The 25,402-nt window shown below is 38.8% G+C and overlaps 2 protein-coding genes and 1 pseudogene across 3 annotated transcripts in view; 1 reads left to right on the top strand and 2 right to left on the bottom strand.

The window, feature by feature from the left end:
• The window catches only part of GOLPH3L (golgi phosphoprotein 3 like), an 80,388-nt gene that overhangs the window by 2,695 nt on the left and 52,291 nt on the right, over nucleotides 1-25,402 (bottom strand). Inside the window, exons 3-4 of the mRNA XM_077156128.1 lie at nucleotides 23,363-23,494; nucleotides 21,983-22,097 (exon numbers count right to left, since the gene is read on the bottom strand). Of these exons, the coding sequence (XP_077012243.1) occupies nucleotides 21,983-22,097; nucleotides 23,363-23,494 (247 nt within the window). The remainder of the gene's footprint in view (nucleotides 1-21,982; nucleotides 22,098-23,362; nucleotides 23,495-25,402) is intronic.
• The window catches only part of LOC143679809 (uncharacterized), a 113,843-nt gene that overhangs the window by 82,005 nt on the left and 6,436 nt on the right, over nucleotides 1-25,402 (top strand). For both annotated transcript variants that reach the window (XR_013173952.1, XM_077156131.1), the window contains exon 3: nucleotides 23,919-23,993. Coding sequence is in view for 1 of the 2 variants with exons in the window: in XM_077156131.1 (XP_077012246.1) it covers nucleotides 23,919-23,993 (75 nt within the window). In the remaining variant the exon portion in view is untranslated. The remainder of the gene's footprint in view (nucleotides 1-23,918; nucleotides 23,994-25,402) is intronic.
• On the bottom strand, nucleotides 22,844-22,954 carry LOC143681999 (U2 spliceosomal RNA; annotated as a pseudogene).

Raw genomic sequence — 25,402 nt, 5'->3', positions numbered from 1 at the left:
ATGGTGCTGCAATATGGGATGCTAACATGGAAAAATAATGAAATGTAACCCCGCCACACAGCATACAAAAAAAAAAAATTCTGCCAACCAATATGGTAGATTGACCTTTTATTAATCTTAATTTGCATTCCCGTAAGTGTGAACCCATTGTAAATAGGATCTCTTGAAGATGTTAGTTTTTAAAAATTTTTTATTAAAAAAAATTACAAGAAACACAAACATTCCCAACACATACACTCAGCAATTCACAATATCATCACATAGTTGCATATTCATCATCATGATCATTTCCCAGAACATTAGTATCAATTCAGAAAAAGAAATAAAAAGACAACAGAAAAATATAACAAACAGAAAAAAAAATTTTTACAGGCCATCCCCCTTACTAATCCCTTTCATTGATCACTAGCATTTCAAACTAACCCTGTTTTAACATTTCTTCCCCCTATTATTTATTTTTATTCCATATGTTCCTCTCATCTGTTGACAAGGTACGTAAAAGGAGCATCAGACACAAGGTTTTCACAATCACACAGTCACATTGTGAAAGCTATATCATTATACAATCATCATCAAGAAACATGGCTACTGGAACACAGCTCTACATTTTCAGGCAGTTCCCTCCAGCCTCTCCATTACATCTTGGATAACAAGGTGATATCTACTTAATGCATAAGAATAACCTCTCCACTCTGTTTGGAATCTCTCAGCCATTGATACTTTGTCTCATTTCACTCTTCCCCCTTTTGGTTGAGAAGGTTTTCTCAATCCCTTGATGCTGGGTCTCAGCTCATTCTAGAGTTTTTCTCAATCCCTTGATGCGGAATCTCAGCTCATTCTGGGATTTCTGTCCCACACTGCCAGGAAGATCCACACCCCTGGGAGTCATGTCACACGTAGACAGGGAGAGGGTGGTAAGCCTGCTTGCTGTGTTGGCTGGAGAGAGAGGCCGCATCTGAGCAACAAAAAAGGTTCTCTTGGGGGTGACTCTTAGGCTTAATTTTAAGTAGGCTTGACCTATCCCCTGGGGGGTTAAGTTTCATATGAACAAACCCCAAGACTGGGGGCTCAGCCTATAGCTTTGGTTGTCCACACTGCTTGTGAGAATATCAAGAATTCAACTTGGGAAATTTGAATTTCTTCCTGCTCTCACTATTCCCCGAAGGGGGCTTGCAAATACTTTTCCAGTCACTGATCAAATCACTCTGGGATTCATCGGGGCATCACTCTGGACAAACCAACAAAATCTCATGTCCTACCTGAGATTCCAAGTACTTATGATATTCAATCAAACTATCCACATGAGTTATATTAGGAAATGCTCTAGTCAAAATATAAATTTTGTAACAAACATTTTTTGCTTTAGTCTCACACAGAAGGTGACATTTTAAAGTATTAATTATCATCTATTTTCAGCACCCTGCAATAATGACATTTCTTTGTTCTTCCTCATGCAAAAACATTTTTAAAATTTGTACACTGTACATTTCACTATTATTATACACTCTAGGCACTCCTAGATTATACCATCTCGATCTTTAACATCTATCTTTCTTTCTGATTTCATTTATGTCCCCAGCCCTCCTCCCTCTATCATTCTCACATGCAGCTTCATTCAGTGCTTTAACATAATTATATTACAGTTAGGTAGTATTGTGCTGTTCATTTCTGAGTTCTTGTGTCCAGTCCTGTTGCATAATCTGTATCCCTTCAGCTCCAATTACCCAATATCTCACCCTATTTCTATCTCCTGATGGTCTCTGTTACCAAGAAAATATTCCAAGTTATTATTCACTAATGTCAGTTCATATCAGTGAGACCATACAGTATTTGTCCTTTTGTTTCTGGCTAATCACACTCAGCATAATGTCCTTAAGGTCCATTCATGTTGTTACATACTTTATCACTTTATTCTGTCTGACAGCTGCATAATATTCCATCTTATGTAAATGTCACAGTTTGTTTAGTCAGCTGTCTGTTGCTGGACATTTTGGCTGTTTCCATCTCTTGGTAATTGTTAGTAATGCTGCTATAAACATTGGTGTGTAAATGTCCATTTGTGTCCTTGGCCTCATGTCCTTTGAGTAGAGACAGCATTTAGATGGGTCCTGTTTTTTAATCCATTCTGCCAGACTATGTTTTTTGATTGGAGAGTTTAATCCATTACCATTCAGTATTACTACTGCATGGGTAGTACTTTCTTCTACTATTTTGTCTTCTGGATTTTATATGTCAAATCTAATTTTCCTTCTTTTTACCTTTACTCATAGTCTTCCTTTCTACACTCTTTTCCACACCTCTCTCTTCTGTCTTCGTATCTGTCTCTAGTGTTCCCTTTAGTATTTCTTGCACAGCTGGTCTCTTGGTCACAAATACTCTCAGTGATTTTTTGTCTGAAAATGTTTTCATTTCTCCCTCGTTTTTGAAGGACAGTTTTGCTGGATATAGAATTCTTGGTTGGCAGTTTTTCTCTTTTAATAATTTGAATATATTATCCCACTGTCTTCTCGCCTCCATGGGTTTTGCTGAGAGATCTGCACATAGTCTTATTGGGCTTCCCTTGTATGTGATGGATTGCTTTTCTCTTGCTGCTTTCAAGATCCTCTCTCTTTGACCTCTGACATTCTGATTATTAAATGTCTTGGAGTATGTCGATCTGGATCTATTCTCTTTGGGGTACGCTGCACTTCTTGGATCTGTAATTTTAAGTCTTTCATAAGAGTTGGGAAATTTTCAGTGATAATTTCCTCCATTAGTTTTTCTCCTACTTTTCCCTTCTTTTCTCCTTCTGGGACACCCACAACACGTATATTTGTGCGCTTCATATTGTCTTTCAATTCCCTGAGTCCCTGCTCATATTTTTCCATTTTTTCCCCTATAGTTTCTGTTTCTTGTCGGATTTCAGATGTTCCATCCTCCAGTTTTGAAATCCTATGTTCTGTCTCTCGAATCTACCATTGTAGGTTTCCATTGTTTTTTTAATCTCTTCTACTGTGTCTTTCATTCCCATAAGTTCTGTGATTTGTTTTTTCAGACTTTCAGTTTCTTCTTTTTGTTCTTCCCTTGCCTTCTTTATATCCTCCCTCAGTTCATTGATTTGGTTTTTGATGAGGTTTTCCATGTCTGTTCGTACATTCTGAATTGTTTCAGCTCCTGTATGTCATTTGAATTGTTGGTTTGTTCCTTTGACTGGGCCATATCTTCAATTTTCCTAGTGTGATTTGTTATTTTTTGCTGGCGTCTAGGCATTTAATTACCTTAATTAGTTTATTCTGGAGATTGCTTTCACTTCTTTTATCTAGGGTTTTCTTGCTGGATGAATTTGTTGTCTGTCTGTTCTTTGACATTCCATTCATCTTTAGATGGACCTTTAGCTTAAGTTTTGTTTAACAGAGGAGAATTTTTCAGTTCTTGTTTTCTTGTTTCTTGCCCTGCTTGTGTGGTGCCTTTCCCCCACACACACTTAGGAGGGTCTACTTAGATATTATAGACCCCAGCCGTATTTCCCCAGGCCAAACTGGCCTCCTGTCAGGAGGAAAGAGTCGCCTGCATTGGTTTTCCCTGAGGGTGAGAGCCAGCAGGTTGAAAGACTTTCCTGTGAAGTCTCTGGACTCTGTTTTTCTTATCCTGCCCAGTATGTGGCGCTTGTCTGACTGCAGGTCCCACCAGCATAAGATGATGCGGTACCTTTAACTTTGGCAGACTCTCCCTGCTGGGGGCATGGTGGGGACAGATGAGAGGTTGTAGGCTGGTTTTAATGGCTTCAAATTACCAAACTCTGGTGTCTGAATTCCTTGATGGAGGGATTCCACCTGGGTGGGGCTTCACCCATCCCCTGGGGAAGGCACAGTCTCCAGATAAGCTCCCAAAAGAGCTCACTTCTGCCTATGCCTGGGGCAGTTGCAGCCTGAAAAGGCCTGCTGCTGTATCCAGAGGCAGTCAAGCCCTTGTAGATACACAGCCACAAAAACCTCTGTTTCCTTCTCCCCCCCCCCCGCCCTTTTTCTGTCAGTCCTGCCCCTTGGCGCTGGGGCAAAAATGAGCAACCTCTGCTTTGATCAGGTTCACCTAAGCTGGGGGCCTATTTTTAGTAGTCAGAATTTGTTAGTTAGTTCCACAATTGGAGTTTGATTGTGCCCAGTCCCTGCTGCTGGTAAAGTCCTTTCCTTTTCCCTCTGGGAAGCGGCCTGTGGGGGAGGGGCACTGGCCGCCGCAGCTTTGGGAACTCATGGTTCTGGGGGGTGCTCGCAGCCGGTCCAGCTGGTCCAGACTGGGGTATGCTGTGTGTCTGGTCACTGATGTGGCCCCAGGAGCTGTTCTATACTGTTTCTGGTTATTTAGTAGTTGTTCTGGAGTACGAACTAAAATGTGCATGTTGTTAAGCCTCCATCTTGACCCGGAAGACAAGATGTTATGTTTTAATTAAAGTGTGGTCCAACTGAATGAGATTAGGCCTTAATTCAGATCAGTGGAGTCTTTTATAAGCAGAAGAAATTCAGAAGTAGAAAGAGAAGCTACAGGGAGGAGACCGAAACCAGAAGACAACGGAACTGGGAAGATTAAGGAGAGGATACCGCCAGAAGATATGAGGCAGGGATACAAGCCAAGAACCCAGGGGCCTGGAGAGAAGACCAGCAGAGACCATCCTGTGCCTTCCAGATAAGAAAGAACCTCAGTGGAAAGTTAGCTGCCTTTCCTCTGAAGAACCAACAAAAATAAATCCCCTTTTATTAAAAGGAATCACTGATAGCCAGCACCAGAATGTTACAAACTTTCAGGGAGAAAATATCGTCTTGTGTTTCCTTCAATTTTGGACTTCTCATAGCCTCAAAACCTATCATAGCCTTAAAAGGAATCACTGATAGCCAGCACCAGAATGTTACAAACTTTCAGGGAGAAAATATCGTCTTGTGTTTCCTTCAATTTTGAACTTCTCATAGCCTCAAAACCACGAACCAATAAAACCCATTGTTTAAGCCCAAACCAGTTTGTGTGTATTTGTCATCGCAGCCTAGTAAAACTAAGATAACCAACAATCTTCTATCTAGCAAATGATTTTATTAAAATTGTTTCAGTTTGCTAGCTGTGGGAATGCAACACACCAGAGACGGATTGGCTTTTAATAAAAGGGGATTTATTTTGTTGGTTCTTCAGAGGAAAGGCAGCTAACTTTCCACTGAGGTTCTTTCTTACGTGGAAGGCACAGGATGGTCTCTGCTGGTCTTCTCTCCAGGCCCCTGGGTTCCAACAACTTTCCCTGGGGTGACTTCTTTCTGCATCTCCAAAGGCCTGGGCTGAGCTGCGAGTGCTGAGATGAGGAATGCTGAGCTGCTTAGCTGTGCTACGTTGCTATCTCTCATTTAAGCACTAGCCAATTAAGTCAAACATCACTCACTGCAGCAGACACACCTCCTAACCGACTGCAGATGTAATTAGCAACAGATGAGGTTCACATACCATTGGCTTATGTCCACAGCAACAAGACTAGGTATGTTCACCTGGCCAAGTTGACAACTGAATCTAACTAACACAAAAATGAAGGCAGAAAAAAAAAAAGACAAAGATATTTCCAAATAAACAAAATCAATAGTTCATTGCCAGCAGAGCTGCCTTATAAAACATACTAAAAGGACATTCTTCAAGCTGCAAGGAATTTACATCAGACAGTAATTTGAGTCCATGTGAAAGAACAAAGAGTGCTGGTAAAAGTTATTATGTAGGTAATCATAAAAGACAGTATTAGGATTAACTGTTTCATCTTTTAACTGCTTTAAAAACAACCATAGTGCCTGCCCATGCCCTCCCAAAACATATAAAATAATATTTATGTAATTGTATCACTGTATGTATAACACGTGAAAAGGTAATACGCTTGACAATAACAGCACAAAGGAGGTGAGTGAGAACAAAGCTGTATTGAGGTAAGGCAAATTATATCAGATGGTAACTCAAATCTACAGGCAGAAATGAAGAAAACTGGGAATGTCAAATAAGATTAACATAACAGACTGGAGATCCAAGATGGCAGCTTAGTAAGGTACATGCGTCTTAGTTCCTCCGACTCCAAATCAACTAATAGGTGAACAGAAACAGTACAGAACAGCTCCTGGGGCTACAGCAGGGAATGGACACACAGCGTAAGCCAGTCTGGGCTGGCTAGTCTGACTGCGAAACTCGGCTGCGGTGAGTGAGATCCCCGAGCTGTGCGCGATTTCCCGAGCAGCCGCAGCTGCGGCGGTCCGAGCTAATCCCTCCCTCCTTCCCGGGCTGGCTGAGAGACTCGGAGAGACAAGCTTCCCAGCCAAGGCAGCCGGCGCCACACTTTTGCGGGCGGCTTCGAGTCTCGGCTTCGAGTCCGCGGCTACGAGTCTCGGATCAGAGGGCTATCCAAAGTCTGGGCTGGCAAGTCTGACTGCGAGACTTGGCTGCGGCGAGACCCCCGAGTGGCGCGCGATTTCCCGAGCAGCTGCAGCTGCGGCGGTCTGAGCTAATCCCTCCCTCCTTCCCGGGCCGGCTGAGAGTATCGGAGAAGCAAGTTTCCCAAGCCGAGGCAGGCGGCGCCCTTCTTTTGCGGGCGGCTTCGAGTCTCGGCTTTGAGTCCGCGGCTACGAATCTCGGATGAGAGGGCTATCCAAAGTCTGGGCTGGCTACTCTGACTGCGAGACTCAGCTGCGGTGAGACCCCCGGGGGCGCGCGATTTCCCGATCAGCGGCAGCTGCGGCGGTCCGAGCTACTCCCTCCCTCCTTCCCGGGCCGGCTGAGAGTCTTGGAGAGGCAAGTTTCCCAAGCCGAGACGGCTGGCGCCCCTCTTTTGTGGGCGGCTTCGAGTCTATGCTTCGAGTCCGCGGATACGAGTCTCGGATCGGAGGGCTATCCAAGCCGCGGTAGCCCCCCCCACGGGAGGCTTCCTGGTCCGGTGGGGAATCCCCCAGGCCTGCTGCGGCCCGCAACCAGCCACAGGGTCCCCTCAAGCCGCGGCAGCTGACGCCCCCACCACGCGTGGCCCCTGAACCAATGGAGAGAATTGGATCCGAAATCCCCAGGCTGCGGAGATCGGTGACTGGGGGAGACCCATTCCAAACACTTGAGACAAACGTGTGCCACGTGCGCCACGTACTGGGCAAGATAAGAAAAACAGATCCCAGAGATTTCACAGAAAAATCTTACAACCCGGCTGGGTCCGACACCCAGAGAAATCTGAATAAATTTCAGCAGCAGAAGATAACTGTCCACGCTCAAAAGATTGAGAATATGGCCCAGTCAAAGGAACAAAACAATAGCTCAAATGAGATACAAGAGCTGAGACAACTAATGCTGAATATACGAACAGAAATGGAAAACCTCTTCAAAAATGAAATCGATAAATTGAGGGAGGACACGAAGAGGACATGGGCTGAACATAAAGAAGAAATAGAAAAACTGAAAAAACAAATCGCAGAACTTATGGAAGTGAAGGATAAAGTAGCAAACACAGAAAAAATAATGGATAGCTACAATGATAGATTTAAAGAGGCAGAAGATAGAATTAGTGATTTGGAGGATGGAACATCTGAATTCCAAAAAGAAACAGAAATTATAGGGAAAAGAATGGAAAAATTTGAACAGGGGATCAGGGAACTCAAGGACAACATGAACCGCACAAATATACGTGTTGTGGGTGTCCCAGAAGGAGAAGAGAAGGGAAAAGGAGGAGAAAAACTAATGGAAGAAATTATCACTGAAAATTTCCCAACTCTTATGAAAGACCTAAAATTACAGATCCAAGAAGTGCAGTGCACCCCAAAGAGATTAGACCCAAATAGGCGTTCTCCAAGACACTTACTAGTTAGAATGTCAGAGGTCAAAGAGAAAGAGAGGATCTTGAAAGCAGTAAGAGAAAAGCAATCCATCACATACAAGGGAAACCCAATAAGACTATGTGTAGATTTCTCAGCAGAAACCATGGAAGCTAGAAGACAGTGGGATGATATATTTAAAATACTAAAAGAGAAAAACTGCCAACCAAGACTCCTATATCCAGCAAAATTATCCTTCAAAAATGGGGGAGAAATTAAAACATTCTCAGACAAAAAGTCACTGAGAGAATTTGTGACCAAGAGACCAGCTCTGCAAGAAATACTAAAGGGAGCACTAGAGTCAGATACAAAAAGACAGAAGAGAGAGATATGGAAAAGAGTGTAGAAAGAAGGAAAATCAGATATGATATATATAATACAAAAGGCAAAATGTTAGAGGAAAATATTATCCAAACAGTAATAACACTAAATATCAATGGACTGAATTCCCCAATCAAAAGACATAGATTGGCAGAATGGATTAAAAAACAGGATCCTTCTATATGCTGTCTACAGGAAACACATCTTAGACCCAAAGATAAACATAGGTTGAAAGTGAAAGGTTGGGAAAAGATATTTCATGCAAAGAACAACCAGAAAAGAGCAGGAGTGGCTATACTAATATCCAACAAATTAGACTTCAAATGTAAAACAGTTAAAAGAGACAAAGAAGGACACTACCTACTAATAAAAGGAACAATTAAACAAGAAGACATAACAATCATAAATATTTACGCACTGAACCAGAATGCCCCAAAATATGTGAGGAATACACTGCAAACACTGAAAAGGGAAATAGACTCATATACCATAATAGTTGGAGACTTCAACTCACCACTCTCATCAATGGACAGAACATCTAGAAAGAGGATCAACAAAGAAATAGAGAATCTGAATATTAGTATAAATGAACTAGACTTAATAGACATTTATAGGACATTACATCCCACAACAGCAGGATACACCTTTTTCTCAAGTGCTCATGGATCATTCTCAAAGATAGACCATATGCTGGGTCACAAAGCAAGTCTTAACAAATTTAAAAAGATTGAAATCTTACACAACACTTTCTCGGACCATAAAGGAATGATGTTGGAAATCAATAATAGGCAGAGTGCCAGAAAATTCACAAATACGTGGAGGCTCAACAACACACTCCTAAACAACGAGTGGGTCAAAGAAGAAATTGCTAGAGAAATTAGCAAATACCTCGAGGCGAATGAAAATGAAAACACAACATATCAAAACTTATGGGACGCAGCAAAGGCAGTGCTAAGAGGGAAATTTATTGCCCTAAATGCCTATATCAGAAAAGAAGAAAAGGCAAAAATTCAGGAATTAACTATCCATTTGGAAGAACTGGAGAAAGAAGAGCAAGCTAACCCCAAAGCAAGCAAAAGGAAAGAAATAACAAAGATTAGAGCACAAATAAATGAAATTGAAAACATGAAAACAATAGAGAAAATCAATAAGGCCAGAAGTTGGTTCTATGAGAAAATCAATTAGATTGATGGGCTCTTAGCAAGATTGACAAAAAGAAGAAGAGAGAGGATGCAAAATAAATAAGATCAGAAATGGAAGAGGAGACATAACTACTGACCTCACAGAAATAAAGGAGGTAATAACAGGATACTATGAACAACTTTACGCTAATAAATACAACAATTTAGAGGAAATGGACGGGTTCCTGGAAAGACATGAACAACCAACTTTGACTCAAGAAGACATAGATGACCTCAACAAACCAATCACAAGTAAAGAAATTGAATCAGTCATTCAAAAGCTTCCTAAAAAGAAAAGTCCAGGACCGGACGGCTTCACATGTGAATTCTATCAAACATTCCAGAAAGAATTAGTACCAACTCTCCTCAAACTCTTCAAAAAAATCTAAGTGGAGGGAAAACTACCTAATTCATTCTATGAAGCCAACATCACCCTCATACCAAAACCAGGCAAAGATATTACAAAAAAAGAAAACTACAGACCAATCTCTCTAATGAACATAGATGCAAAAATCCTCAATAAAATTCTAGCAAATCGTATCCAACAACACATTAAAAGAATTATCCATCATGACCAAGTAGGATTCATCCCAGGTGCGCAAGGATGGTTCAACATAAGAAAATCAATTAATGTAATACACCATATCAACAAATCAAAGCAGAAAAATCACATGAGCATCTCAATTGATGCAGAGAAGGCATTTGACAAGATTCAACATCCTTTCCTGTTGAAAACACTTCAAAAGATAGGAATACAAGGGAACTTCCTTAAAATGATAGAGGGAATATATGAAAAACCCACAGCTAATATCATCCTCAATGGGGAAAAATTGAAAACTTTCCCCCTAAGATCAGGAACAAGACAAGGATGTCCACTATCACCACTATTATTCAACATTGTGTTGGAGGTTCTAGCCAGAGCAATTAGACAAGAAAAAGAAATACAAGGCATCAAAATTGGAAAGGAAGAAGTAAAACTATCACTGTTTGAGACGATATGATACTATACGTCGAAAACCCGGAAAAATCCACAACAAAACTACTAGAGCTAATAAATGAGTACAGCAAAGTAGCAGGTTACAAGATCAACATTCAAAAATCTGTATCATTTCTATACACTAGTAATGAACAAGCTGAGGGGGAAATCTAGAAACAAATCCCATTTACAATTGCAACTAAAAGAATAAAATACCTAGGAATAAATTTAACTAAAGAGACAAAAAACCTATATAAAGAAAACTACAAAAAACTGCTAAAAGAAATCACAGAAGACCTAAACAGATGGAAGGGCATACCTTGTTTATGGATTGGAAGACTAAATATAGTTAAGATGTCAATCCTACCTAAATTGATTTACAGATTCAATGCAATACCAATCAAAATCCCAACAACTTATTTTTCAGAAATAGAAAAACCAATAAGCAAATTTATCTGGAAGGGCAGGGTGCCCCGAATTGCTAAAAACATCTTGAGGAAAAAAAACGAAGCTGGAGGTCTCACGCTGCCTGACTTTAAGGCATATTATGAAGCCACAGTGGTCAAAACAGCATGGTATTGGCATAAAGATAGATATATCGACCAATGGAATAGAATAGAGTGCTCAGATATAGACCCTCTCATCTATGGACATTTGATCTTTGACAAGGTAGTCAAGCCAACTCACCTGGGACAGAACAGTCTCTTCAATAAATGGTGCCTAGAGAACTGGATATCCATATGCAAAAGAATGAAAGAAGACCCATCTCTCACACCCTATACAAAAGTTAACTCAAAATGGATCAAAGATCTAAACATTAGGTGTAAGACCATAGAACAGTTAGAGGAAAATGTAGGGAGATATCTTATGAACCTTACAATTGGAGGCGGTTTTATGGACCTTACACCTAAAGCAAGAGCACTGAAGAAGGAAATAAATAAATGGGAACTCCTCAAAATTAAACACTTTTGTGCATCAAAGAACTTCATCAAGAAAGTAGAAAGACAGCCTACACAATGGGAATCAATATTTGGAAACGACATATCAGATAAAGGTCTAGTATCCAGAATTTATAATGAGATTGTTCAACTCAACAACAAAAAGATAGCCAACCCAATTACAAAATGGGAAAAAGACTTGAATAGACACCTCTCAGAGGAGGAAATACAAATGGCCAAAAGACACATGAAGAGATGCTCAATGTCCCTGGCCAGTAGAGAAATGCAAATCAAAACCACAATGAGATATCATCTCACACCCACCAGAATGGCCATTATCAACAAAACAGAAAATGACAAGTGCTGGAGAGGATGCGGTGAAAGAGGCACACTTATCCACTGTTGGTGGGAGTGTCAAATGGTGCAACCACTGTGGAATGCAGTTTGGCGGTTCCTCAAAAAACTGAATATAGAACTGCCATATGACCCAGCAATACCATTGCTGGGAATCTACTCAAAGGAATTAAGGGCAAAAACTCAAACAGACATTTGCACACCAATGTTTATAGCAGCGTTATTTACAATTGCAAAGAGATGGAAACAGCCAAAATGTCCATCAACAGACGAGTGGCTAAACAAACTGTGGTATATACATACGATGGAATATTATGCAGCTTTAAGGCAGGATAAACTTATGAAGCATGTAATAACATGGATGGACCTAGAGAACATTATGCTGAGTGAGTCTAGCCAAAAACTAAAAGACAAATACTGTATGGTCCCAATGATGTGAATCGACACTCGAGAATAAACTTGGAATATGTCATTGGTAACAGAGTTCAGCAGGAGTTAGAAACAGGGTAAGATAATGGGTAATTGGAGCTGATGGAATACAGACTGTGCAATAGGACTAGATACAAAAACTCAAAAATGGACAGCACAATAATACCTAATTGTAAAGTAATCATGTTAAAATACTGAATGAAGCTGCATCCGAGCTATAGGTTTTTGTTTTGTTTTGTTTTGTTTGTTTTGTTCTTATTATTATTACTTTTATTTTTTTTCTCTATATTAACATTCTATATCTTTTTGTTATATTGCTAGTTCTTCTAAACCGATGCAAATGTACTAAGAAACGATGATCATGCATCTATGTGATGATGTTAAGAATTACTGATTGCATATGTAGAATGGTATGATTTCTAAAAAAAAAAAAAATGGTCAGCACAATACTGCCTAATTGTAATGTAATTATGTTGGAACGCTGAATGAAGCTGCATCTGAGCTATAGTTTTTTTTTGTTTTTTTTTCCTCTTATATATTTTTGTACTTTTTATTTTTATTTGTGTTTTCTCTCTGTGTTATCACTTTATTTCTTTTTCTGTTGTCATGTTATTTCTTTCTCTAAATCGATGCATATGTACTGAGAAATGATGACCATACACCTATGTGATGATATTAAGAATTACTGATTGCATATGTAGAATGGATTGATTTCTAATGTTGTGTTAGTTAATTTTTTTTAATTAATAAAAAAAAAGATTAACATAACAAACTTTATAAATACACAGTTGTATTCCTTTTTTTCTATCATTTTAATAATTATAATAATGCATTAATGGGTTTATGACATGTATAGATGCCATATGTATAATAATATTGATACAAAAAAGAACAAGAGGGAATGGAGCTATATAGGAGTAAAATTTTAATGGAATTAAATTTAGTATAAATATTAAGTAAATTTTGATAAAATAAGATATATATGGTAAGCCTGAGAGCAAAAACCAGGAAAATAACACAAAAATTAATATTAAAGGACTGAAAATGTTATACTAGAAAATGGCCACTAATACAAAAGAACGAAAGAAATGAAGAACAAAAATATATAGAAAACAAGATGGCAGGTGTAAATTCAACCATATCAATAATAATACTAAATATAAATAGATCAAACAATCAAGGAAAAGGCAGAGACTGTTATATTGAATAAAAAACAAGCTCCAACTAACTATATACTGTCTACAGGAGACACACTTCAGATTAAAAAAATACAAATACGATGAAACTAAAAAGATGAACAAAGATATAACATACAAACACAGTAAGGGAGCTGAGTAACTATCCTAATAACAGGCAAAGAAGACTTTAAAGCAAAAAATGTTACTAGAGATGAAGAGGGATATTTCAAAATAATAAAAGGAACAATTCCTCAGAAAGATATAATAATTACAAACAGAAATGCAACTAACAACAGAATCCTACCACAAAATATATGAAGAAAAACTGAAAGAAAGGAGAAACAGCAATTTTTTTTTTTACGTATACATAATCACAATCAAACACACACACACATTGTGGAATACCACTTCACACTCACTAGGATGGTTTTAAGATAAAAGAACAGACAGTAACAAGTGTTGTTGAGGATGAGGGGAAATTGGAACCCTTGTATGTTGCTGCTGGGAATGTAAAATGGTGCAGACACTTTGGAAAACAGTCCTGTCTCAAGATGTTTAAAACTTAGTGCTGGTTTGAAGCTTTACCCTAGAAAAGTCCGTGTTCTTTTAATCCATCCCTGTGGGGGTAGACCTTGTGGGTGGGACTTTTTGATTAGGTTGTTTCAACTGAGATGTGACCTAACCCATTCACTGTATGTCTTAATCCTTTACTAGTGTCCTTTAAGAGAGGATAAAAGGCAGAGAAGTTTGGAGACAACTTAGAAGTGTTGACGTGTCTCTGGGGAAGCAAGCAAGGGAACCACAGAAACTGAAAGAACCACTTGAAAAAAAAAAGAACCATTGAAGCCAGAACCCAAAAGCAATGGAACCTGGGAGAGAAGGACCAGCAGACACCAGCTATGTGCCTTCCCATGTGACAGAGAAACCCTGGATGCCAGGAACCTTTCTTCAGAGAAGGTGTCCTCCTCTTAATGCCTTAATTGGGACATTTTCATGGTCTCAGAACTGGAAATTTGTAAATACATCCCCATTGTTAAAAGCCAGTCCATTTCTGGTATACTGACTGCATTGTGGCAGCTTTAGCAAACCAAAACAGATTTTGGTATTGAAAAGAGGGATGCTGCAATTTGCAAATACCCAAAATGCTAGAACGGCTTTATAAATGGGTGTTCTTGTTTGCAAGCTGCTGGAATGTGATATATCTGAAATGGAATGGCTTTTAAAAAGGGGAATTTATCAAGTTGCAAGTTTATGACTCTAAGGCCATAAAAATGTCCAAATTAAGGCATTGAAGCAAAGATGCCTGTTCTAGTTTGCTAGCTACCGGAATGCAACACACCAGAGATGGATTGCCTTTTAATAAAAGGGGATTTATTTTGTCAGTTCTTCAGAGGAAAGGCAGCTAACTTTCATCTGAGGTTCTTTCTTATGTGGGAAGGCTCAGGGTAATCTCTGCTGGCCTTCTCTCCAGGCCCCTGGGTTCCAACAACTTTCCCCGTCCTTTCTGCATGTCCAAAGGCCTGGGCTGAGCTGCAAGTGCTGAGGTGAGGAATGCCGAGCTGCTTGGGCTGTGCTATGTTGAGCTCTCTCATTTCAGCACCAGCCAATTAACTCAAACGTCATTCATTGCAGCAGGCAAGCCTCCTAGCTGGCTGCAGATGTAATGAGCAACAGATGAGGTTCATGTACCATTGGCTCATGTCCACAGCAACAGAACTAGATGCCTTCACCAGGCCAAGTTGACAACTGAATCTAACTACCAAAATGCCCTAACTCTAAATAAAGGACCAACTAACATTCAGGGTTTCTCTCTCAGCTAGAAAGGCACATGGCAAGATCTGCTTTCTCTTCAATGGATTCCCCAGGGTTCTGTCGGTCCTGGTGGCTCTCGTGGCTTGGTAGCTTTTTCCAATATGGTTCCCTCTTAAAGGGCTCCAGTAAGCAACCCCACCTTGAATGAGTGGAGGCACATCTCCATGGAAACCATCTAATCAAAAGTTACCACCCATAACTGGGTGGGCCACATCTCCATGGAAACAATCAAAAAGCTCCCACCCAGCAATAATGAATGAGGATTGAAGAACTTGGCTTTTCTGGGGTACACAATAGATTCAAAATGGCACAATGAGTAAGTAGAAGATTCTGGAAGAATTGTGAGATGCTTGATAGAAAAGGCCTAGATTATTTTGAAGAGACTTTTGGTAGAAATATGGATGCTAAAGGTACTTTCAATGAGGCCTTACACAGAAATGATGAACAAGAAGAAAGGTGACCCTTGTTTTAAAGTGGCAGAAAATATGGCAAAGTTGAGTACTAGGTGTTGGATGGAAGGGAGAATTTGAAAGCAACAAGCTTGGATATCTAGCTGAGGAAATTTCCAAACTAAATGTGGGACTGCAGCCTGTTTCTCCTTGGGGCTTATAGTTAAATGCAAGAGGAAAGAAAGAAGCTGAGCAGTGAACTCTTGGGTATAAAGAAACCAGAAATTGATGGTTTGGAAATTTCTGGGCTTCCAGAAAGTGAGACCTCAGAAGCTAGTGCTCCATTTAACTAAATATGGAAGAACTAGTTAGCCATTTCAGTGCAAATCAGGCTTGGAGATGGAGTTATTCAGAAAGGATTTATGGAAGGTCCTACCGTCTGATGGGTTGGGACCCCTGTGTTCTGCATGCAAAACCTACAAGTTTGTTGCGGGATCTGAATAAACAGAATCATTGCCAGTCTGGATAAAAGGGACAGAAAAGGAACAGACTGAAGGAAAAACAACTTCAAAGGCAGAACCACGGAAGTTGAGATCTGGAGCACAGAAACCTCAGGCCAGGAGAGCAGATCCAGCCATACACATGCAAAAGGGTAAGTCTGCCCCAGAATCTGCAGAAGGTGGGCCTTCCTCCCCATTGTTCAGGAAAAGTGCTGCCACTTCAGAAAGGGTGAAGCACATTCCCTGGGGATTGGGAAAAGCCTGGCTACCACCTCACTGTTCTAAGGGGGTTGAGAGTGTGCCCCAAAGATGGCAGAGAGTCCAGTTTTCACCCAGATGTTTGAGGAAGGTGGTGCTGAGAACATGCAGAAGGTGGTGCTGAGAACATGGTGGTCTCTCCAATGCTGGGAGATGTTGGAACCCTCAACCCAGTGTTTGGAGACAGCAGGCCCACTGTCTAAGTCCTTGAAGAGGGTGGGACTGCTGTTCTTTCAAGCCCCAAGGATAAAACATCATTCCATAGATGACTTTCAGACCTGAAAATCTAATGAAGTTTGCCCTGCAGGTTTTTGGAACTGTTTGGGACCTTTGATCCCTGTTTTTCTTCCAATTTTTCCCTCTGGAAATGGGAACATTTATCTTATGACTGTCCTTTCTTTGTATATTGGAAGAAAATAACTTGTTCTAAGTTTCACAGCCAGAGAATTTTGCCTTAGGACAGACCACATCTGTAATGATTTTTTTTTTCTGTAACTGATTTTGATGAGACTTTGTACTTACTTATTGTTATTGAAATGATTAAAGCTTTTATGATAGTATGATGGATGACTTTATTTTACATGCAGAAAGAACATGTCTTTTTGGGGTCCAGAGGGTAGAATGTGCTGGTTTGAAGTTATGTACCCTAGAAAAGGCCATGTTCTTTTAATCCTTCCCTGTGGGGACAGACCTACTGTGGGTGGGTTCTTTTGATTAGGTTGTTTAATTTGAGATGTGTCCCAGTACATTAAAGGTAGATCTTAATCCTTTTATTGGAAACCTTTATGAGAGGATAAAAGGCAGAGGAGTTTGGAGAGAGCTTAAAGAGGTGTCTCTGGAGAAGTAAGCAAGGGAACCACAGAAGCTGAAAGAGCTACTGAAGTCAGAAACAAAAAGCAATGAAAGCGGGAAAGAAGGACCAGCAGACACTGGCTATGTGCCTTCCCATGTGACAGAGGAACCCTGGATGCCAGCAGCCTTTCTTCAGAGAAGGTATCCTCCTCTTGATGCCTTAATTGGGACATTTTTATGGCCTAAGAACTGTAAATCTGTAAACTAATAAGTCTCCATTATTAAAAGCGAGTCCATTTCTGGTACATTGCATTTTGGCAGCTTTAGTAAACTGAAACAGGGGTGATAGTGGAGAAACAAAAATAACATCTGAAATAAGTCCTAGTGACAAACCAGACAGAGATAAGTTTCTTAAGGATGTTAATCATTGAGTTTTACCATATGACCTAGCTATAAACTCAAAAGAGATTAAAACATGTTGTGCCAGTTTGAATCTGTGGTGGACCCCAGAAAAGCCATGTCCTTTAATCCTCATTCAGTATTGCTGGGTGGGAGCATTTTAATTGTTTCCATGGAGATGTAACCCACCCAATTGTGGGTGGCAACTTTTGATTAGATGATTTCCATGGAGGTGTGTCTCCACCCATTGAAGGTGGAGTTTCTTACTGGAATCCTTTAAAAGAGGAAACGTTTTGGAAAAAGTTCCCTTTTTGTAGAGCCACAAGAAAGCCAGCAGATGCTGTCATGTTCACCATGTGCCCTTCCAGCTGACAGAGAAACACTGAACTTCATCAGCCTTCTTGACCCAAGGTATCTGGATGCTTTAAATAATTGGATATTTCTATAGACACATTTTAATTGGGACATTTTCTCAGCCTTAGAACTATAAACTAGCAACTTATTAAATTCCCCTTTTTAAAAGCCATTCCATTTCTGGTATATTGCATTCCGGCAGCTAGCAAACTAGAACACATGTCCACACAAAACTTGTACATGAATGTTCATAGGTGCATTGCTCATAAGCCAAAAAAAATAGAACCAACTCAAATGTCCATCACCTGATACACAGATAAATAAATATGATATTTCCTTGCAATATATTACAATGGAATATTACTTGGCAATTAAAAGGAATCAATACCCCTGAAAAGAGGGAGAAAGATCAAAGGTGATGATGGAGTTAAACAGAGAAGGTAGGTAGGGTTTAACAAATAAGTATGACTGCTGAATCATTACACTGATATTTCTTTTAGTCTCCAGTCTGTTAGAGCAGCTAGAAGTAAAAACCTAAAATGGTGGAATTGTAACCCATACCAAACTCTGAAATCTGTTCTACAGCTAATTGTTGCGGTGTGCTTTGAAATTTATCGCTTTTTTCTATATGTTATTTTTCACAAAAAAGAAAAAATATTTCTTCTAGCCTCCAATGTTTGGAGTAGCTAGAAGGATAAATCTACTCATTGAAGTATACATTGAAAATCACCACCTTTTCTTTCTTTGTTTTGTATATATGTTGTACTTAACAATAAAAAATGTTTTTTTAAAAACTGCCCTGCAATTTGCCCATCTCATTCAAAATAAATCACTGATTCTTTTCTCATTAAAAAAAAAAGAAAAGGGGTCAAGTTAAAAATAGGAAGTAAGATTGGTAGACTGTATCAATGTCAACATCCTGGTTGTGATATTATGCTAGTTTCACAAAATGTTACCACTGGGGAAATCTGAGCAAAGCATACAAAGGATCTCTGAATTATTTCTTACAAGTGCAAGTGAATCTTCATTTACCTCAATACAAATTTCAATTAAATAAAAACAACTGCTCCAGAAAGTGATGCCGGCTGTGACCTCAAAGTACCCTGTGGAAGATTTTTCCTAAAATTTTATGCCATAGCTCCAGTTACTCACATTAAAAAATTTTCAAACCTGCATTTAAAAAAAAGGGAATGAATTACTGATACATGCACAACATGGCTGAATCCTGAAAACATTATGCCAAGTGAAAGGAGCCAGTTACAAAAACCATGTATTTTTTTATTCCATTTATATGAATTGTCCAGAATAGGAAACTCTACAGAGACAGAAAGTGGATTGATGGTTGCCTAGGTTGGGGAAGAGAACAAAGGAAATACAGAGTGACTCTAATGGGTATGAGGTTCTTTTGGGGGGATGATGAAAATATTCTAAACTTAAATTGTAGTGATGGTGGCAGAATTCTGTAAATGTACTAAAAAATCATTGACGTACACTTTATATGAGTGAACTGTATGTACATTTAGTAGTTTGAAACTGTATGTTCCCCAGAAAAGTGTTCTTAAATTTAATCCATTCCTGTGGGTGTGGATGCATTACAAGTAGGACCTTTTGATGAGGTAGCTTTAGTTAAGATGGTGTGGCCCACCTCAGTCAGGATGAGTCTTAATCCTATTACTGGAGTCCTTTGTAAGTGGAGTGAAATTCAGACAGACAAAAAGTTACAGGAAGCAAGAGGCTGGACACTGATGGAACCTGAAGTGAAGGGAAAGACCAGGAGATGCTGCCATATTGTTTGCCATGTGACAGGGGAGCCAAGGATTGCCAGTAGCCTGCCCCAGGACACTAGTCGTTGGAGAGAAAGCATCACCTTGATGCCTTGATTTGGACTTTCTTTTAGCCTCAAAACCATAAGCTAATAAATGCCCACTGTTTAAGCTGACACATTGCGTGGTATTTTCTTGATCAGCAAAGAAAACTAAAACTATATGAATTAGATCTCAGTAATTATGCTATAAAAAGGTCTTTTGAAAAGAATATTGTTAAAGAATATAGGGGGTGTGTTTGGTTTGCTAAATGCTGCTGGAATCCAGTATATCAGAAATGGAACTGCTTTTAAAAGGGAATTTATAAAGTTGCAAATTTACAGTTCTAAGGCTATAAAAATGTCCAAACTAAGGCATCCATGAAAAGATACTTTAACTCAAGAATGGCTGATCTGGGAAGGCACGTGGCTAGCATCGGCTGGTCCTTGTTCCTGGTGTCGTTGCTTCCAGCTTCTGATGCCAATGGTTTCCTCTCTAAGCTGTCTGTGGGCCTTCACTTTGCTCCTCAGGGACACTACTTTGGGATCGGGCTTGCTCAGCATCTCATGGAAAGGCACACAGTGATGTCTGCTGGGCTCTTCATCTCCAAAAATCTGTGTCTAGGCATCTGCTCTCTGTCAGCACTCCAAGCATCTTCAATTTTATTCGGCTCTGAGGTTTTTCCAAAATATCTCCCCTTTTACGGGACTCTGGTATACTAATCAAGGCCTACCTTGAATGGGCAGAGTCACATCTCCATCTAATCAAAAGGTCACACCCACAATTGGGAACGCGAAGTCTCTGTGGGAAGATAATCCAATCAAAAGCTCACACCCACAAATAAATGGATCAATCTCCATGGAACGATCTAATCAAAGGTTCCATCCTAAACAACAGGTCTGGTCCCACAAGATTGGATTACAAAAAGGGTATAGTATACATAACAGGTACATAACAGTACCTGGGGTACATAATAGCTTCAAACCAGCACAGGGTAGATAACTGAAGGTAAGGTAAAGCTTTGGAAAATATTAAGTATCAATTAACCATGCATTTTTTTGTCCTCATTAGTATACTTAAATAGTAGACCATATGAATTTGATCCAGCACCCTGAACTTCTGGACAACTTTTCCTGACTTTAAGGGTAGAATTAAAGACAACATGTATAGGATACATTTTTTTTTTTAAGTATTTTTATTGACAAATCTTCACATAGCATGTCCATACATAGTGTATAATCAATGGCTCACAATATCATCACATAGTTGTGTATTCATCACTATGATCACTTTTAGAACATTTGCATCACTCTAGAAAAAGAAATAAAAAGAAAAACCCATACATCCCATACCCCTTACTCTTCCCTCTCATTAACCACTAGCATTTCAATCTACCCAGTTCATTTTACCCCATATCCCCCTGTGCTGGTTTGAAAGGATGTATGTCCCCTAGAAAAGCCATGTTTTACTCTAAATACCATTTTGTAATGGCAGAATAATCCTTATTCAATACTGTATGTTTGAATCTGTAATTAGATCATCTCCCTGGAAATGTAACCCAATCAAGAATGGTTGTTAAACTGGATTAGGTGACGACATGTCTTCACCCACTTGGGTGGGTCTTGATTAGTCTCTGAAGTCCTATAATAGAGGAAACATTTTGGGGAATGGGGAGATTCAGAGAGAGCACAGCAGAATGTCATAGCCACGAGAAGCAAGAGTCCACGAGCCAGCGACCTTTGGAGATGAAGAAGGAAAATGCCTCCCAGGGAGCTTCACAAAACAGGAAACCAGGAGAAGAAGCTAGCAGATGATGCCGTGTTTGCCATGTGCCCTTCCAGATGAGAGAGGAACACTGACTGTGTTCACCATGTGCCTTTCCAGATGAGAGAGAAACTCTGAACTTGATCAGCCTTCTTGAATCAAGGTATCTTTCCCTGGATGCCTTAGACTGGACATTTCTATAGACTTGTTTTAATTGGGACATCTTCTCAGCCTTAGATTTGTAAACTAGCAACTTATTAAATTCCCCCCTTTAAAAGCCATTCCATTACTGGTATATTGCATTTTGGCAGCTAGCAAACTAGAACACTCCCCTATTACGTGTTTATTTTTTATCCATATTTTTTTACTCATCTGCTTCATACTCTGGATAAAAGGAGCACCAGATATAAGGTTTTCACAATCAAAATGTCACACTGAAATGTTATATTGTTATACGATCATCATCGAGAAGCAAGGCCACTGAAGCACAGCTCAACAGTTTCTGGTACTTCCCTCCAGCCACTCCAATATACCATAAACTAAAAAGGGATCATCTATATAATGCATAAGAATAACCTCCAGGATAACCTCTCGGCGCTGAAATCTCTCAGCCATTGAAACTTTATTTTGTCTCACTTCTCTCTTTTTCTATTGGTCAAGAAGGCTTTCTCAGTATGGGATACATTTTGAATCATCTTACCAGTGAGTAGCTCTATCCATGTTTGGACAGTTTCTGTGGGTTCTGTTGCTTTGATGTGCTTGAGTGTTTCATCCAGTAAGACGTCACCTGTTGGGCTGTCGGACTTTAACAGTACCTTTCAGGAAAGAAGAAACAAGCGACTTTGGTTCATTTAACTCATACTCATTCAAGTTAAAAATCTTTTAACATACTATATATGCATTACTGGTTAAGTATTGTTGGAAGTGCAAAGAAGTGTAAAATACTGTCCCCTGTGCTTAAGAAGTTTAATATTTAGTATGCAGTTGATAGTGGGGAGACAAAAATAACATTTTAAGTGGGCTCTAGTGACAAACTGAAAATAGATGATGAGGGAGAAAAGATTCAATAATAAATCTTTGAGTCTGGGCAATTAACTTATGAAACAATAGAGGTAGGAAAAGTCAGGAAAGGAAGCCAGTTTTAGAGAAAAGTTGCTAAGCTTGGTTTAAAGTGATTTGCAGTGCTTAAGTGGAAATGTCTAGTCAATAGCTGGATATGTAACTGGAGAAAGAAAACATGCCTAGAAATTTTGGACTTAATCTCATGGAGGTGACAGGAGAAACTGAAGGTAAACGTGATCTTTAAAAAGAGAAAGGCATACAAAGGGATAAAACTGAGTGTTAAGAAAAGTAAAGGAAATAGGGTACAGTTGGAGAGGAAAAAGAATGCAATATATAACAAAGGCAAAGAATGAAAAAAGTTTCAAGCAGGAGGATAAGGGTTAAAAGTGTCAAACACATATAGGTTAAAAGAAAAATAAATTGACTGAAAAGAACATGATATTTAAGAGTATAGTTTCAGTAGAGTGCTGAGGATCACAGAGAAGTTGTGAATGAAGAAAATGAGTACTAAGAAAATGGACACAGGAGTAGAGCTTATATATTGGATAGAGGATGTATCTGATAAGAACAGAAACTACATTTGCTCTTAGCCAAAAGGCTGAGAAGTGATTCATATACTGGAGAAGACTTGTAATGAATGGAAGGAGAGAAATGGATAGTTTCTGAGGATGTGCAGGATTAAGCAAAGATCAGATCTGACCCATGTCTTTGCTTCCTCCTATACTCTATTTCACAATGTTATAACTATAGAAATAAAGGGAGAAATAATCAACAGCATCCTAAATATGACTTTTTTGCATTAAAAAGGAAGATAAAACCATGAACTTCCTATGAACTCTTAAGACTATACATACTATGCTGTTGGATAATTAAAGCCCTCTAGACAATAGTACAACTGAGGCAGAGATACTTATCTTGTCTCACTTCTCAAATCTTCTTATTCTCTCAAATAATAAAAATGCACTATTGGTATCTGCCTTTCAATAAGTTAAGAGGATATTCATAAAAGATGCTGTACCTTTCTGTCTAGCAGTCGCTTCTTCCGCATGGTGGGAGGTTCTAAGTAGATTCGACCTCGCATGGCCAGTTCTATCAGGATACCTCCACGCAGGCCAGATGATATGCAGTCATTCCAGAAAGATGTGTAACCCTAGAAATGAAAAAAAGAAAAAGAAAGCATGCTGTGAAAGGGATACTGACTTGTAGCAAGCACCCTTGGAACATTCACAAGAATGTTCCTCAGTATTGTGATTCATTTCATATCACACTACATGAACTTAGAACAAAGTCGAGAATAAGAGAATAGAGTGCTTTTTGAACCTCCTTAAACTCCCCCAAATACCATTTTCTGTCTGACTTCAAGATATTTTGGGATTTCCTTGGTTATGCTGTTATTTAATAATGGGCATGCCAAATTATATTTCTTGAAAATAATTCTGGCTTCCTTGAAATATGTTGCCATGACACCCTAAATTTCAGAGTAGGGTACAAATAAATTATAATCATTTGAGTATAATGATTTGAGTATAATAAAAAAGTATAATCATTTGAGCCTTTTTTTTTTTTCTTCCTAGATGTGTACTATTTACAAGCTCTTTTGATGGATGGTTTAGAGGAAACCTGGTTCTGCCGCTATTTACGTGCCTTGGGTATGTTACTTAATTTTTCTGAAACTCAATTTCCTCATCTGTAAAATGGAGATACTAATATCTACCTTCATAAGTTTGCTCTGAGGATTAAATGGGATGATATACATGAGAAAGCATTTAGTATAAGGCCTGGCACATAGTAGATACTTCGTTAAGTACTAAAGGGTGATCAAGATGATATATAACAAAGAGCCTCTATCCTAAGGAGCTGATGATCTAGCTGTAAAGACCAGGCAAACTTGAGGAAAGTGCTATGTACAATACAAAATTTAAATAAAAGCTAAAATGAAAAAGCAGAAGAGACATACATAAATGACTTAAAAGTTTGATTGAGTTAATAGTTTTCCAAACTACAAATCATTTAGAGCTACAGTAGTCTAGACTCAAAGAGCTTGACTCAACAATATTTCCAATAACTAACTTTTTTTTTCTTTTTTTTTTTATTAATTAAAAAAAGAATTAACAAAACAATTAGAAATCATTCCAATCTACATGTACAATCAGTAATTCTTAATAACATCACATAGTTGCATATTCATCATTTCTTAGTACATTTGCATCGATTTAGAAAAAGAAATAAAAAGACAACAGAATAAGAATTAAAGCAATAATAGAAAGAAAAAAAAAACAAAAACAAAAAACCTATACCTCACATGCAGCTTCATTCAGTGTTTTAACATAATTGCATTACAATTGGGTAGTATTGTGCTGTCCATTTCTGAGTTTTTATATCCAGTCCCGTTGTACAGTCTGTATCCCTTCATCTCCAATTATCCCTTCTCTCTTTTTTTTTTTTTTTAATTAACGGAAAAAAAGAAATTAACCCAACATTTAGAGATCATACCATTCTACACATGCAATCATTAATTCTTAACATCATCACATAGCTGCATGATCATCATTTCTTAGTACATTTGCATTGGTTTAGAAGAACTAGCAACATAACCGAAAAAGATATAGAATGTTAATATAGAGAAAAAAATAAAAGTAATAATAGTAAAATCAAAACAAAACAACACAAAACAAAACAAAAACCTATAGCTCAGATGCAGCTTCATTCAGTGTTTTAACATGATTACTTTACAATTAGGTATTATTGTGCTGTCCATTTTTGAGTTTTTGTATCTAGTCCTGTTGCACAGTCTGTATCCCTTCAGCTTCAATTACCCATTGTCTTACCCTGTTTCTAACTCCTGCTGAACTCTGTTACCAATGACATATTTCAAGTTTATTCTCGAATGTCCGTTCACATCAGTGGGACCATACAGTATTTGTCCTTTAGTTTTTGGCTGGATTCACTCAGCATAATATTCTCTAGGTCCATCCATGTTATTACATGGTTCATAAGTTTATCTTGTCTTAAAGCTGCATAATATTCCATCGTATGTATATACCACAGTTTGTTTAGC

The sequence above is a fragment of the Tamandua tetradactyla genome, chromosome 4, assembly GCF_023851605.1.
Source record: "Tamandua tetradactyla isolate mTamTet1 chromosome 4, mTamTet1.pri, whole genome shotgun sequence".
Lineage (NCBI taxonomy): Eukaryota > Metazoa > Chordata > Mammalia > Pilosa > Myrmecophagidae > Tamandua > Tamandua tetradactyla.
Note: the sequence above shows the minus strand (reverse complement) of the source record. Positions and strands in the feature narration are given on the sequence as shown.